The sequence below is a fragment of the Ciconia boyciana genome, chromosome 18, assembly GCF_034638445.1.
Source record: "Ciconia boyciana chromosome 18, ASM3463844v1, whole genome shotgun sequence".
NCBI classification, from domain to species: Eukaryota; Metazoa; Chordata; class Aves; order Ciconiiformes; family Ciconiidae; genus Ciconia; species Ciconia boyciana.
The window spans coordinates 7595299-7612326 of record NC_132951.1 but is presented as its reverse complement, the minus strand read 5'-3'; the positions used below and the strand labels follow the sequence as shown (position 1 = coordinate 7612326).

At 46.1% G+C, this 17028-nt stretch overlaps 1 protein-coding gene across 1 annotated transcript in view; it reads left to right on the top strand.

Moving 5' to 3' along the window:
- The window catches only part of COL27A1 (collagen type XXVII alpha 1 chain), a 164343-nt gene that overhangs the window by 44192 nt on the left and 103123 nt on the right, over window positions 1-17028 (top strand). Inside the window, exons 8-12 of the mRNA XM_072883342.1 lie at window positions 2334-2378; window positions 3293-3346; window positions 5736-5780; window positions 8181-8234; window positions 9484-9528. Of these exons, the coding sequence (XP_072739443.1) occupies window positions 2334-2378; window positions 3293-3346; window positions 5736-5780; window positions 8181-8234; window positions 9484-9528 (243 nt within the window). The remainder of the gene's footprint in view (window positions 1-2333; window positions 2379-3292; window positions 3347-5735; window positions 5781-8180; window positions 8235-9483; window positions 9529-17028) is intronic.

Here is a 17028-nt window from a genome sequence, read left to right as displayed (position 1 = left end):
CCTGCTCTGGGTGGACATTGCAGGCTTGAAAGGAACCTGCAGGAACCCGAATAGAGCAGAATGATTCGAAGCAGCCAAGCAGGGCACCTCTTTCTTGTCAGTGGAGGGAGCGAGACGTCTCTAAGTGTTTGTATCCATGGAAGTAGGTGCTCCAGCTGTCTGGAGACAAAGGTAGTTCCTGCTCCAGGCTGTGGCTGGAGGAGCTGGGCAGAGGCCCCAGGAGGAAACCCCATGGGCTCCATGTTAAATCCCAGGGCACGTCTGGAGATGCTGAACCCAGGGCTGTTTCTGTTGGCAGCTCTCTCTGGAAGAGATGAGGGGGGGCCAGAACAGACGCTCTCCGTCTGCACAACGCCCTGCTGGTCCACGCTCCAGGGACGGGTGATACCGATACTGGGTCTTCCACGCGCGGGTGGGTCTGGACCTTCACAACGTGCCTTCACCTTCAGGTCAGACACCCAACCAGGGTGGAGCATCCTCCCTCCTTTCTGCTAACACTGAGCCTCTGTCGAGGAGCCAGGGAGAGGATAAGCAAGAGAGGATCTCATGGAGCAGATTCCTGGAGAGGGGCAGGGAGTCCCATCTGCTGGTCCTGCTCCAAGAGCTGCTGAGGCGCTTCCAATTAGGAGCCACTGGCTGAAATGCACTAACAGTGCTCAGGACCTTCTAGGTGGTTCAAATAAGGGTCAGCTGGTAGCCAAATGGTCTTTTAGGTCAGCCACCGCCTTCTCAGGGGGTGCAGCTCAGTCAAAAGACCAGGTTGTGACACATCAACAAGATCAAGCAGGAGAGAATCGGTGAAAAGGGAATCAATGTTTTTCCAGGCCAAAATGTCTGAAATAATGAGCAAGGAGGAACGCAAAGGGGAGTGGGTAGTAGCCAGGATGGCTGAGAGCATTGCATACCTCCGCCAGCGAAGGCTTAGGCTGCAGGTCTAGAATAGCCCATGGGAAGAATAAAAAAAGCCGTTAAGCAGAGGTGTGGACCTGGGAGCAGAAACAGCCTGGGTTCATCTGGTGAGTGAAGCAAAAGGCCAAGTCCTCAGCCAAACCAGGGCTTGGTTATGGCTTCCAGAGCAGGGGGATGCTCCCCTGGGGGTTTCGCAGACAGGCAGTGCGTGCTGGGAGCCCTGGCTGGGACAGGGTGAGGGGCAGAGACTGAGGCACAATTAGCAATTGTAACCCACCCTGAAAGCATCTTTTTATTTCTGTAGTACTTGTGCAAGGAGTGTTTCTTGCTTATTTTCTCTCTCCATTTGTTTCTAGTTAAATTTTCTGCCCTTTTTTTTTAATCTTGCTAGTAGCCCAGCTAAACAGTCATTGTCTGTAACTGAATTTAATCTTCTAATCTGCTCTGACTCCCCTTGATGGAAATGAGTTTGTTTTAAATAGCTGAAGCAAGATAATAAAGGAGAGGGAAAAAAAACCTGAAGTGCCTGTCACTTGCAGAATTTACTCAGTGTTTGAAGAGAGCTCTAGGTAAACCCTGGAGAAAGCAAACTCTCTTAAAATACATACTGATCAGTCTGCAGTTGAACAGGCTACCTTTGTCCTGCTCCAGTGTCTGCATCTCAAAAAAAAAAATACTGAAAAACCAAAGCAGGTTTATGAAAGACCTGCAAGAATGATTTGAAGCCTGCAACACTTGCCAGCTAGCAAGCTGGATTAAGAAACTCATTCTAATTAATTCAGCAGAGAGCAGGTTAAGAGACAGCTTGCTCACAGTTTTAGGTAGCTTCATAACGAAGGACTCTGGGTCTTGTCATACCTTGTAATAATTAGATTAGAAAAGCTGGAAGCTAGACACATTCAAGCTAGAAACAAAATTGAAGTTTCCTGTGACAGTAAATGGTCGTTTTGGTGTTTCCTGTGGCATTTCAAGTTCTAAAGCGAAAGTGAGCACTCTGAAACGCGAGTGACTCGTGTTGTGTAGTCCCCCAGCTTGCCCAAAGCCCGCATTTTACCCTACAAGCCTGTGGTTTCCTAAGGAGTAAGCTTTGCTAAAGGTGTAGATTACAAACAGACAGATCTGAGTGTAGATACAACTCTAAGTCTGTTCGTGGAGCAAGTCCTTCTTGAGTACCCACCAGGCCAGACCCCAGCGGGTGCAGGCTGCTGCTGCAGTCTGGGAACATCAGCAGGGTTTGGGTGGTGCGAGCACAAAGCAGCACATTAAAAGTTTGTGTGATTGTGTAGTGCTATCCCGTATCTAAAGACCTGCTTCTCCTCAGAACTTTACTCCCTCCTGCAAAGAGAAATTCAAACCTAAACCAGATTATTTCATTATTCTTTATTTTCTTATTATTATTCACCTCTTCCATCCTATTTTAACAGGGATATAAAGGCTACCCTGGACCACCGGGTCACCCTGGAGACCAGGTGAGTCTTCCCAGTTTCCAACGCTGAACCTTTAAAGAGGGATGGATTTGCTAACTCTGGTGCTAGTTTGGATCCTGTACAGGCTGCTCAGTGTGGACAGCCAGCTCCTTCCAGGGGCGGCTTGGTACACGCGGGGGATGCGCAGTGACCGCCCGCACTGCCGGCAGCTGTGCACGTGCACTGACCGAGCATCAGCAGGTTGGTGGGAGGAGGCTGCCTTGGAGTTTCTAAATTTAATTTCTGATTTTTATTGCTCAACCATATTAAGGTTACGTGGTGGAAGAAATACCAGCTTACCCTACTCCCCCTTTATTTTTCCTTTTACATTAATTTCACCTGGAGTTTACTAACCACACCATATTGAGTACTAGCATGTAATTCCCCTCCCATTCCCCCTCTCCCATTTTCTCCCCCTTCTTTATTTGGTTAAGTCTGATGTTTGCAGTTCAGAAAAAAAAAAAGGCAATGAATAGCAGGCCCTGTTAGCAATGATGTTAAAGGATATTATACATGAATCCGTTTAGTTTTGAAGAATTTTGGCGGTGCTTCCCCACCAGTAAAACGGTTCCATATGCCAGATATAGATGCAGCCTTACACCTTCTCTTAGCCTCCTTGTTTCAAACTATCTGCTGCTTTCACTGCAGATGGAGGGAGAAGGAAAAATAGCAACACTTGCTTAATGCATGGATCCTATTGACTTGGCTTCTGTGTGTCATTAATTTATTAATTTATTCCCCCTCATTAATTTATTCCACTGTCTACCCTTAGTATTTTCTTCCTCCCTATAAATTTGCAGCAGGTTAATCTACTCCACCCTCCTTTCCTCCCAGCTCAAAGAATGAAGCAGCTAAAAAGTCTTCCCAAGTGTGACATTCCCCTTACCTTCTGTGCCTTTTCTTTTTTCTTTCCAAAGGGCGAACGAGGACCAGATGGAAGTCCAGGTGCCAAAGGTTATCCTGGCAGGCAGGTGCAGTAAATCTCATCGTGCTGTGCACAGACTAGGGATTTGGGTGTGCAGGTAGCTAAATGTATGCCCTGCTAAATACATGCCCCACTAAAGACAGTGCAGACCTCTAGAATATGTCTGAATATTTTCTTTCTTCCCTCCCCAAGATGCTGTATCAATGACACAGCCTTTCAACTCTGGGGGACAGGAAGGTTGTTAGAAAGTATTTTATGCCTATGATGGATAAAACTTGAATTTCTATAGCAAAATCTGTCAAATTTTTGCTTCAGTATAACAACAGGGGAAAAAAAAAAACCAAAACAGCAGTGCAGAGAAACATACCTGCAAGCTGCTAACCCTTCACTTTTAGGCACAGTTTACATCTAATGTTGAACAGGTGAGAAGCCTGGGACAGAAAAAGGCGTATTACCGAAAGAAAAGATTTAAATGAACTCTCACTAGTAAAATTCACTAGCATAATCATATATATATACATACATACAAAATGATGCATGGACCGTAAATAGATCTAAAAATCGTATTCGCAGCTGCAAAAAAGATGATGAAAGAAAACCAAGTCTTTGTTTTCATTCTGAAAAAAATGCACGAGGACAACTTTAGGAATGGAGGAGTGTGCAAAGGAAAATGGGTCAAGATTGGACGCTTTATTTTCTTACTGATATGAGATGCTGAGTAGTAGGAAGAAAATTAAGAGGAGTAATTTGTAAGGCCCTAAATGGAATCTGTTGGAGGGCGGAAGACCTAGCCCTGTAACATTTTACAGGAAAATGAGTTTGTCATGGTTTTCTAAAATGGACACATTAATGTTGGATCCCCCCATGTTTATATTTAAGAACATAGCTAAGAGGCTAGGCAGATGCAAAGACCCAAAGCAGCCCGTCATGAGCGTTTCAGACTTGTCATGAGTTCGTATGTGAGTTTTTACCCAGATGTGCAGGTTATGGGACAAAATGTCAACTAGATATGCAGAACAAGTCTGCATTCCCCCTGCCTTAGACTATTTTAAATTTGAAATTAAATTGATACCTCACTTAGCAAATTTTAGGTGGAATACACAGATGCATGCTGGAGAGCGCAAATGGTAGAACGGGATGAGAGTTTTATGCACCTGACTAAATGCTCCATTCATACTCTGAAAAGCTCTTACAGATTTGCGTGCCAAAGAATCTCTTAGGTGTGAATGTGTGTTAGATGACTAATATGAAGCGGTCCGAACTATATTGGTCATACAAGGTTAATGAATGCTGTTCAGCAATTCACAGCTGTGTTCTGCCCATCAGATAAGCAGGGTGAAATCTTTGCACTTGACATACGTGAACAAAAGTGCTTTCTTAAAATGTGGTTTGGGTGAGGAAAGTGACTTTTTTTTTTTTAAGGCAGCTTTCTTCAGCATATCTGAATGCCGTGTGTATCCAGCATCAGAGCTGTTTACTTAACTGAGATTTTACTACTTGTTACTCGTCAGCTGTGCTGGCTCTGCAGTGCTATGGGAGAGAGAGCTTGGCTCTATTTTGATTTGCGCATCATAGGCAGAATTGTTAACTTCACCCCGATGGCTGAAATCTTTGGCAACGATGCATGAGGCAGGAAAGAGCACAACCTGACTTTGAGATCCCAGGCTGAGTGTGCAGTGCTGCCAGCTAAAGAAAATATGGACTTAGCCTCTTTTTTTTTTTAACCTCGTCGAAAAAAGCCCAACAACATTTGGAACTAGAAAAAAGTTGAGCTGGAAATTTGCTAGAACATAATAAACATGAAAATTCATCATGCATTTTTACAGGGTTCTTTTTCACAGTACTTTAAGTGAGTAGCAATAGGCATAGAAGTAGAATGCAGAACATATTTTCAATTTTTTCCATAGCTGTTGATGCTGCAAAGGGTTAGAGCTATGCAGTACCTGCACTGCTAAGTGACTTTGTAGGCTGTAGAACTTTGAAGGGCTTTCTCACTGCATCAAGGCCAGCCTGCGTTCCCTAAACAGGTATTGAAATACATTTGTCATTTGCTGTGCATGTGTTCAGTTAGGCAGGAAAATGAACCGAGAGCTGCTGGGTACAGAGCATCACTGTATGTCGCATCTGAAGTGTAACACAACCTCTGGGCACCCTGCTGCATTAGCCGTTTGGTCTTTATGATCAGAAATCTCTGCTTCAGCCGCAGGGGAGGTTCACTATGTGCAGCAGTCTCAGGTTCTGCAGAGTCCCAGCTCCCCAACAATGGGAGATTTGTTATTTGTATCATTTTGTCCTTTTGTCTGCTTTGTTGATACGCCTTGGACTCGGCACTGAAAGCAGAACCATGCAGGGACAGTGCTGGGGATTTGGCACTGCTCATTACGTTAAGTTAAAGCCTGTCCACATTTGTCTTTGTTTTTTCCCTTCTGTTCTAGGGTTTACCTGGCCCCATAGGGGAAGCTGGTCCAAAAGGCAGTCGGGTAAGCAGCTTTCATTTGTCTTTTCTCTACTTGTTTTTACCAAAGGCTTCTCAAGAAACTTTATGCTTAATTTTGCAATCCTGAGACTAGTTCTTGTAATTTGTTGGATTCAGGGGATTTGAACTGCACACCACTTGTTTATTGAAGCACTGCTAAATTTTTTAAATTAAACATGGAATGTACCAAAATCAAAGTTCACTAATAGTGCTGATGATACAAAGTCAACCCCTTCAGAGCTCACATTGCAGGAGAGGAAAGAATGGCATACAAATTCCTACCAAAGACCAAAGTCTGAACTTTCTGCAAGCCCCATGTCCCAAAGGCCTCTTTAGTTTCAATAAGTGTGGTTCAGCGGTCTTCGACCATGCTGAATGTGGGCTCTTTTGGGTACAGTCCTGAGTTTGGGAGTGATTTATATCATCATGCAGAATAGCAAGCCAGCATCTTGAAGTCATGTGCAAATACAAACATTAATATCTCTGTGCTGCCTGGTTTTGCTCACCAAATTGAATTGCTGGGGGTTCATTCTCACCACAAAGGATTATTTTTATTTTTTTACCAATTGAGACTCTCGTTAATCACATTTTGTTCTTTTCCTGGAATTATAAATTCACAATGAGATTCTAAGCCAATAAAATCCCCCCTTTCTCTAACATGTGATACTTTCTCTATATGCAGTAAATTCAACCAGCTGCCTTTCATCACTAAGAAAACTGCAAGGAATAAACAAATGCTGACCCTGTAGCTAGCTATATTCCTGAGCTGGGGAGGGAGATGGCATGTTCCATGTCCTGCAGGAGAGCAGATCTGAGATAGCACAGCTTGCTCACCTTACTTCTGCAAGTGATAAAGTTTTCCCTGGTGCATCTGTTTCACTGGCCTAACCAGGAGCTCATGTAATTATCATGTGGTAGATGTGCAGAATGTAAGACTTGAAAATTATTTTCCACTTTGCACCCCTGAGTGCTGAGGACTGAAATATTTATAGCTACCCAAGAAAGCCATTTCTCAGTCCAACTGCAGTCAATCAGAATTGGGTACTAGGGTGAGATATCTGCATTTTGTGGATTGAGGGAGCCAACTGTGGACTCTTCTCCATCCCCCACCTCTATTTTTTTCTTCTGCAGGAAGTAGTTCAGGAGTTACATGGTTTGTCTTGGGGCTCAGGTGGCAAAGGCAGACAGCATCATTTTAATGTGGCCGTACTTCCCAGCTAGGTATCATCCCTAAAGGAAGCGCAACCTAAAGGGAGCAATGGACTGGTGAAAAAATGTGGTGGGGTTGACAGTAAGAGATTTAGCGATGATGGAGAAAGAAAGATGAGAGAAAATCAGTGTTAACACTTGGATCTTGTAACAGTGAGGTGCCACTGAGGGGGCTCCCTGCTGAAATTCACTTCCTCTTGATTCTGCATGTTTGGCACAAATTAGTCCTTTGCAAAGGACCAGCAAACAAGGTAACTTTGTCCTAACTGCTGAGCAAAGAAGATTAAACACAAGGCTTCAATTGTTGCAAGAGAAGGGAAATATAGCATTTGTGTCCTGTCAGAGCAGGATCCCAAGGCCGTAGAGAAACGTCGCGTACTTGAAAATGCGACGCCTGCCAATGAGTGTGAAAGGAGCGGATTTTGTGTGAAGCACGTTGGTGCAAAGGAGGCTTCTTTACAGTGGGGTGTCAGAGGATCTGTACGTATGTACAAGTTGAGCCTTGTACACCAATCCTAAGGGCCTGAAATAGCACACTCAGCCTCTCCCTGCCCAGGCAGGGCCCTTGGCGCTTGAGTTGACAAAGTGTTTGCAAAAGGTCTTGGTGGTGCAACAGAGTTTGCAGGGAAAGGCTTTAGGCAGAACCATTACTGATTTGCTCCTCTCTCAGCAACAAGGTGGTCAGCAGCCTGCCATGCCAGGAGAAGGTGGTGTTTGCGTGAGGAGGGGCTGCAGCGTGCGACCACCATGTGACATAAGACAAGCAGAAAGGGCTTGGTACAACAGGACATTTTCACAACACAGTTGGGAATGAGTGCCAAAGGCAGGAGAAGAGCCCTTGGAGAGATGAAAGGAGGTGTAGGCACGTGGATTACTTTTGCTATCACTCTTGCTAACCTTGAACCAAGCTCCGTTTCCCTCAGGTACACTCAGAGCCAGCCCAGGTAAGGTTTCTTCTTGCTGGCCTCTTCCTGCCTGGAGTCCTCATGATCCCTGGTGTGAGGGTATGTGCCCTTGGACTACATCGTGGAAGCCAGCACCATGCAGTCCATGGGCATATACACTTGCCTCAAGGTTTATTTCATCACGGCTGCCACTGACCAACGCTGGAGGATGCTCTGCTGTTCAGGAAAGACAGACTGACTGATTGCTAACGGAGAAATGTATTTGACTACTTGTTTCCTCTTTTCTTTAGGGATATATTGGTCTCCCAGGATTATTTGGGCTACCAGGGGCTGATGGAGAACGAGTGAGTATTTTGTGAAGAAAACCTTGGTGTGTTGCTTGAATACAGTTCTTCAGAGCCTGTTGTAACCTTCTCTATCCTTTGTTCCTGAGGAAAGAGGCAAGCATGCCTAAATGTTTAGCCATTAAACTTCTTTAGCCTGTTTCCACCCTTGCATGAAGACCTGTGTAGGGACATGTAGGTGTGATGTTGCTAAGCAGCTCAGGAAAACCTAGGCTTCAGACAGGGTCCTCAGACCTCACTGTTGAGTAGAGAGGAGTTTTTCTGTATTTTCCTTCACTTAAAAACCTGCCTTCCTCCTCCTCCTTACTAGTTCATCTTAGTGGGATGGGGGAGGGGGGCGGGGAGAATGTACGTGGAAATTCCCTGCTCCCACAGGAGTGACATCCCAGCCACAGTGTCCCAGCATTTTGGGTGTCCAACTGGAGGCGTCTGGAAAGAGCCTGGTTCTTGGAAGGGACAGTGCCTGGGGCTTTCTGACAATGACTTTCCTTCCAGTTGCATCGAGTTGGCCAGTCAAGACTGGGGCCTGTGGACGGGCAGCTGTGGCTGCTGTTCCCATGTGTCCTCCCTTCCCCCCATCCTTTTCATCGTGCCTTCTCCAAACCCATGTGTTCAGAGCTTTGCGGGACCTCCCTTGCTTTTTTGCTCTTCTCCCCCACGTCCCCCCACCTGCCTGACCTCTACCCGTCCAAGGACCCCCTCTTCCCACTGCAAGAGCTCCTAAGGAAGGTCGTTGTAAGATGAAGACTGTTTTGTTCCAGCTTTTTCTCCCTCAAATGCAAGCTCCAGAAATGAGAGGCCCCGGGAGCATGTGGGAGTGAGTGTGTGTGTGCCTGCCTGGGAGGGGACTACCCTGCGCTCTAGAGTCGCTGATTTAATGCTTGTATAACTAAATAAGAAACATAAACAGAAGTTCTCCAGCGAGTGCCTTGGCAGCGGCCTTCATTCGGTTCCAGACCAGTAGCTTAATGACTGCTCCTGCTAAGCACAGCTTCAGCCTGTTGCCCTGGGTGTGGATGCTGCCTGCGTGTGCCCTCAGGGAGGGCCGTAGTTAGTGGGTGAAGGTTAATTGTCTTCTGCTCTCGCAGCTGACTGCAAGTAGCTGACATTTTGATTCCTGAACAATGCCGCAGTCATTAGCCTGTTTTGCATTCCTCCTTCTCTTCTAGTTTTGTTTTGTATTGTTGGTTGGCTGTTTGCTTTCTCAACCAGACCTATTATTTTTTTTCTCTGTGTGTTTTCCTTGCAGGGGATCCCTGGAGTTCCTGGGAAGAGGGGCAAGATGGGTAGGCCGGTAAAGTTTTTCCTCGTCTATTATGCAGACCTTGTTGAATGAAACTGGAAACAAAGCATCTGGCTTTTGGCTGGGTCCCTTCATATCTTCTGATGGGAACTAAATGGGGAGATCAAACAAACTTTTCCATGTCTCTTTTCTCAAGCAGGAAGAAAACTGAAGATACAAGTATTGTTCTCTTCCTTTCTTCCATGCTCTGCCCACTTCACAAGCATTTTTTTTCTTTTTCACACTGTTTCCACGCTCCCTTGGATCTTACACTTCTCAGATTCTCTTCTGCAACGTCTTCCCCTCTGTCCTCCCTCTGGCCAGCCTCTTCCCTGAATGCACTTTTTAATTCCCCAGCACGACTGCAGCATCCCAAGTGTCTGTGCTCGCTCTGTTACATCTGCTGCTCTGTGCTCCCACCAGTCCCATCATGTTTGCCTCTTTTTGCTGTGATTCTCTCCAATCCTTGTACCATCCTGGTCTGTATAATGCAAGTGCACTTTTGTATAGAAACCTTTTTGTCCTTGGTGGTGGTACAGAGTTAGAGCAGTAACCGATCAGAAGACGACATGTTTGAGGAGCAAGGAGACCAGGTAGATTTGAGAGCTTGGTCAGGAGAAAGAGGTGCTTGCAGGTAGGGCTGAATACAAGGTGGAAACTGTGAGAGCTGCATAGAAGACGGGGGTTTGTGCTGGCTGTAGCAAAAAGCAAAATAAAAGCACGTGGGAGAAGTACTGAAATGAGTAGAGGAAACAGGGAAAGGACAGAAAGGAAAGCCCTTCCCACATCAGCCTTCTTCGAAGCAGTTCTGCGTGCTTTCTTTAGCAAAATGTATAAAGTTCTTTGCTCCAGGAGTCAGTGGAGAGATCAGGCACATTCATGCTCTGGTGTGTCTCACTGCCCTTGCACCTTGTCCTTCGTGTTAGCCTGGGTTTCTCTTGATCTCCTGACATGATTGCACTCACAGGCTCCTTGTAAAATGTCCACTCACCCACACACGGAAAAATGCAGTGCTTTCCCCTTGTCACCCTTGCATGCGAACGCGTGCTCTCCAGGAGTCCCACGCCTACTGCTTGCTGGTGTTCTCACAGTAAAAGCCATGCAAACATCCCAACAGTGCCACATTCATCCTGGCTGGCTGTTCGTCTCTCCCTGGGACGGGGGGATGTTGACCAGATATTTTTTAGGGGGTAGCGGAAGTCTGTACCAGATCTTTATAGTTTTGTAAGCCGCTGGTTGCACCAGAAACCTCTGTGATGAATAATTCCAGAGAGCCAGTCGATGTAATGATGACTCATTGACCAGAGTAAAACAAACAAAGCAACTGTCGTTAGGTACAGGGTTTCTGCTCTCTGCCTTGTGCAAGCGTGCTGGAGGCTCAAAGCGTTCCAGCTGTTGTTTGGCTAGCATTTGTAATCTACGAGGCAAGAGTTTTTGTCTGGCGGTCACTGTTACAAACAAGGGGCTCCCCTGAGATCAGCGGGGAATCTCTCAACCATGGAGGCATTTAGGCTGGGATCTAGAGAAGCGATTAAACGGCTGCGCATGAGCACCTTTGTTCTGCTCGGCTCTTTCAGAGAGTTTTGGCTCCATCCCCGTTTCACGATATCAGGTTTAATAAGAAATCTTGAATGGACCGATGCTGATGATTTGTATTTCCGAGCGTGAACAAAAAGATTTAAGTGACGTCCAGAGTTATTCAGGAAGTCACTGGGAGAATGGAAAGTAGGAGCCAGCTGACCTTGTTCCCTTCCCAACACTTATCTCTTGGCCTGTGCTGTCTCCCAGCTGGTTTGCAGTGTTAGTGAGCCTGCTCTGATTTTTCTGGTCTCTCGCATCCCCGCACTGCTAGGTTTGCTGGCGCAGCTACTGTTCCTGCTCTATTTCAGTGTTGTCACTGCGATGGAGAGCTCTTGGAAGCCCTTATTAGCTACCATCCAAAGCTAGTAAATGCTCTGGAGAGTAGGGAAGGAGTTGGTATCAAATATATTTCTCTACCTAGTTTTGTTTGGGATGAGAGACGGCAACAGATTAAGTGCTCGGCAGAGGAGGAGCGGGGGGCTGGGGGAGTTTGCATGTGACACCGTGGGCCTCCGAGAATGATGTAAGAGGGAATGATTAAAATAGAAGAACTGGACATGAGTCAGATCTTGAAACCCTTCCAGGGAAGTTAAGTTTTGCAGAGCTGTGAGGGACATGGTGAATCTGTCGTGGAAACAGCTGACTCCACCTCCCGCTCTGCTCTCCCTGCAGTGCATCAGCAACGTAGGAGGCGAGTGCATTTCTAATGTACAGGCCCTGGCGAACTCTTGAGCAAGGAAAGGGTTGGGGGTGGGCTAGGGGGACAATTATGATTAAAGTACAATGCACTAGGGAGGCTGAAATAACATGAGTCTGTACGTCTCTGGATCTGCTGCCTGTTTTAGAGGTAGGCTGGAGGCCTGGAGCTGAAGCAACTGGTTGCTTAAACCTTCAGTCTTGCCAATGCAGTGGCTGAAAAGAATGGCTTTTTATGGTGTTTTTCTGGATTTTTATGGTTGAGCAGCTGGCAAAAAAAATATAATAGAGGATTAAAAAAAGCCCCATTGCTGTGAGGGCAGCAGGACTGTGGTCTGCACCGTGCTGGGGGGAAGGAATGAGAGAAGCTGTTGTTACCTTTTATCTTGGCATGCATAGGCGACATATCATCCTAATTCGTCTTTACAAAGGAGAGGTACTGTCACTCAAGGAGGTAACCCACAGGAAGAGGACATACAGCTAGTCATCACTGAAGGAGTGCAAAGCTGAAAGTGATATGCTTTTCGTATGCTGTGGGAGATGAGTAGCTACGATCAGAAGTGTCTGCACTGCAGATTATATTAAACTTCAAATAGAGTGTAATATTTTCAGAAGTTCTCAAGCCCTGTTAGAGAAAGAGACTTAAAGGGGAACTTTCAGGAAATGTATCCAAAGAGCTTTGAGCTCTTTTTTTTGTTCATCTTCGTTATTGATGGGTGCTTGTATCTCTTTTTTCATGTAGAGTATCAATATTGCACCAGCTGTGCTATCTTATGCCTGATTTTTGCTTACAAAGTGTTTTATTAGTAGTATTATTTTAAAAGGGATGGAAAGGAAGGAGCAAAGTTTAGTTCCAAGATATACTTAGTAATTCTTGGGTTTGTCTGAGGTCTATTCACAATTTAGCCAAACACAGCTGAGGTTTCTTTATATTTTTCTGAGAACCTGTTGGTGCTGCTGGTCCTGTAGCTGGAGCTCAGTTGAACACTTGGAACCTCACCGTGTCAGGTACCATGCAAATGCCTCGTGAAAGAAAAGCCCTGGCCCAAAGGGTCCATCACTTGGATTACAAAACAGCACAGGATCAGGCCATCCCCAGGGCTGGAAGGTTTAGGTAACAGTAGCACGAGCAAGTCATTATTGCCACAAGCAGGCATTTCGGCTTCCCTGCCTGTCTAGCTGTGCTCATCATTACTGTTCTTTCTTTTGTCCTCCTGTAGCTCATGTTTGCAAGTGATACGCAGCCTTGTCCCACCAGCTGTCGGGTGGCACGATGGGGGTTCCTGCCCGTCTGCTAACCTCAGGCAAAGGAGGCAAACGCCTTCTGGCAGCTCAGGCTCTGCCATCAGGCTCTGCGCAGCCTTTGGCAAGTGCCAACGTGTTGCTGAAGTGCTGCTCCGAGGAGATAGCTTGACAGGTGGAGTAGGCTGTATAAGTAGCAGGCACAGGGCGGGGGTTTGTGCTCAGGATGCCAGACTCTGACACCTCTGCCTGTCAGAATGGCTGGAGTCTGCCAAGGCAAGGTGGGGAGATGCTGCATTGCTTGATGACTGCACAGGAGGAGGAAGAGGATGGGAGACCTGGTTTGTCCCCATGGCATGCAACTTCAGACAAGCTGTTTGGCTGTTCTTGGCTGTGTGCAAAACAGGGATAACACACTCGGCTCTCCTTTGAGCTCAGTGGCTGAAACTTAGCATGTAAATGCCAAGGATTACTGCTCAGATGTCAAGGAAGAGCTGCTATAAAGTGGCATGTGGATTTTAAGTATTAGGGATCAGTGCGTAGGTGAGTCCAGAAGTCTCCCTTCCCTCTGCCTGTGAGCCACAATGTGGAGGTTGTGAGAGCCAGCAGTGATCTGGCAGCCACTCTAACGTAGCCTCAGTATTTGTTGTGAGCACCAACGCAGTGGCAAGCTGCCGAATCTGGCATCCCTTTTCCACGAGCTGACCACAGTTGGGGTCCCCCTTGCCAGCTCTCAGCTTGTAATGCGGCGGCGCCTTCTTGCCAGGCTGTTTTTCATGTCTACTGTCTTCTTCCATGTTGACTTATAAAGTTAACGTCTTAACTCCTGCCTCCAGTGAACACCAAGTCTCAATATATACTTTTTTCTTCATCTGATAAGTTTTTAGAAGTGCATGTGATACCCCTGCACTCCCCACCAATATGGGTAGGCTGTTGCATCATATGGAAAGACATTGCTTTGTGGGAGACACTAGACAGCAAAAAGCAAGGCTGCCTTTGGGTTAGGAAGGTTTCATTTTACAGCTTCCCCCAACCTTTTGATATATGGCTAAGATAACTTAGTGGTGAACGTAAGTGCGTGGGGCTTTGCCAAGTTACACAGTCTCAGCTGTTGTCCATGCAAACAATAGGGGGACATGTTTTGCCATGTGTCTGGAAAGGCTGGCATAACCGCAAATTACTGAGAAAATAAATTTTGCTCCTCTCTGTAGGGACTAAGATGATAAACAGCTCCTCTCTTCTTGCTCCAATCTTTTCTCTGCTTTGGATGCAGCTGAGGTCCTCCCTTGCATTTGGAGTGAACCAAGCAAGAGTCTCCTGCACCACACAAGTTGAGATATGGCAAACTGGTAACAGCACTTCAAAGTAGCTCTTCTTTAATAAATAATTGCCAAACTCCAGTTGACTTGAGTGGGCTCCCTGGGAATGGAAAGAGGCAGCCCATACGGCTTTTCTCATAAGAAACATGACATAGGCATACACCCTAAGAGCTCTCACCTACAGCACTGAGTGTCATAGCTCACATGGGCTGCTAAGGGTCCAGCCATGTCTCTTTTGTCACTGAGACCTTGTTACCTGCCAAAAAAAAGGAGGAATAATAGAGCTGTACTTCTCTTTAAACACTGAGAAACATTTTAAAGAATTATTGTAATTAAAATGGAAAATTTTCTAAAGAAGTAGGGATAAACTGTGGTTTCCCACTTAGCTAGGCGGTAGTTCAGAGTGTTGGTCCACAAGCCATCTCCTAAGATTTGAAAGAAATGGGAATGATTTTTAAACTGATCCTAAATGATGTTAGCCATATATATCCTCGGAAAATAAATATTTACTCTTCCACATAGCTTCACTGCTCAGCCCTGATTCACCTGAGCGCTTGGTGAACTCATCCTCCAACCCATAAAGCATTCCTTCCCAGCTGATGTCCCAGTATCAGGTTCAGCTGTAGGCCCTGTGCATGTAGAGATGTACTTTCAGATATGGCCAGCTAAAGTTAGCGGAGAAATGGGCAGGCTGAGGACCTATTTGTGCAGGTAAATCCGCAAGATGAGCCACAGGAAGGAGCACAAATGGCCTGTAGGAGTTGATGGACAGGACTTGGGTAGCTCGCTCTGGCTTGTGCCAGTACCCCAGCATAGCACCAAAAAGTTTGGTGCCTTCTTCAGGACCTTATTGATTTAAAAAAAAAAAAAATGCTTTTAATCATTCTGTTCACATGAAAAGTCAAGTGGAGGTCCTGAAAATTAGTAATTAAAAAACTCTCTGTTACTGAGAGAGTTTTAGCCCATGAATTGGATTTTTCCTGTCAGCCATCTAAGTCAATTCTTTGCTATAATTTTTCTTTATTAACCTAAATTTTTAAAATAGGTTTGGTCTGAGCAATCAGTGACTTTTTTAATGCTTAAGTTGGACACTGAAACTGGGCAGCTGGTCTCTCCTCCCCTCTGAGCCTGGTTCACCACTCTGAAATGCAGGCGTGAGCCCAGAGCAAATGTCACCATCTCTTTTTGGCCCGAGTCGTGTTCCACATGTCTGGAGTTCCCCAAATCTCTGTGGTGAGGTGCTTGCGCGGTTACTTGTCAGTCTCGTATCAGCACGTGTTCCTATGTTCATGATTGCATTATCCAAATAACCTGGGAAGGTGGACAATATTAGCGTGTCTTTCATTTTTTAAAGAATGGGCAAAACAAAGTACTGAAAACACAGGGAAAAGGGTTTGAAAGGCGCCAAGGCCCATAACTTCTACTGAAAGAAAAGAAACAAACCCAAAGATGGTTTGTTTCCAAGAATGTCCCTAAGTGACTTGTCCATCGTCATTCAAAAAGCTTGTGAAGAATTGAACCAAGGTCTCCTAAGCACAAGAGCATCTTTCTTCTTTCAGGGAAATGTTCATTCATATATCAGATTTTCATTAGAAATTATAAGGAAAAAATAATGCAACTATTACTTTTGAGTCTGAAAACATTTCGATCACCAAAGCTGCTTGACTTTCTTAAATAGGGAGCTGCTTGATTTGGAAATCTTGGCCATAAATAATTAGGAGCGGTGGCAGATTCAGTGCTCTTCAGCATTAGGTAATTGGGTCTGTGTAATCTGCACTCTTAGAGCCCCACAGACGGGGAAGAGATCATATACAGGAGTGAAAGGAACAAAGCAGATGGGCAAGAGGGTGGAGGGCCTGTCAGTTAACTTCAGTGATGTTTGGCTGAAGGGGCTTCAGGGGACTTCTGCTCATGTTCAGGTGGAATGGGCTGCCCTGGAGGGCTGTGCTCCCACAGCTGGAGGGACAGTTATGTTTACAAATGCCATGAAATCTTCATCCAAAGAGGATGTGGCACGGAGCTGTGAAATCTCCCAGGCAGAGAGAGCAAACCTCCCTTTCAGGTGACGAAGGAGCAGAACTGCAGCAGGACCGTCAGTCCTGTACCCAGCTGAGGATGGCATCTCCCTTTGCACAGATGAAAGCTGTCACAGTCCCAGGTCTAGACTGAGCAGAAGGCAAAGGCTCCTGCACAGCTGCGTGAGTCAAAGCTAGCGAGCAGGCACGCCGGGAGCACAGGGTTTGCCAGGCTCCCTTTAGGGTGACTCTCGCCGCTCTAGGAACCAGCGCTGGGTCTGAGCCAGCCTGCTTGCCTTCGCGCCCACCTGTGGAGGGGCTCACGTCTGCTCTCTCCACCAAGAATGCTCTCAGAGGTGTAAGCTGCCAACATAAACTACACTTGTTTATTTTATTCTCCTTCTTTTTTTCCAGTGAATGCCTCCTCTCACCCTCAGCCCTGCTTCCCCACCACCACCTTTTTTTTGTTGTTGTTTAAATTGTTTGACTTGCAAGCTCCATCCCTGGGGAGGCTCCTGGGCAGTGATTCACCTGGCCGGAGCCAACTGGCAAATAGAGTCTTTCGCAGACAAGACAGGAGGGCTGGTTGGTTTGAGCAGCTTCACCTTCAGCCAACAGGAAAATAAAATCCTATTTTTGGAGAAGGATTCTGTTGGCGT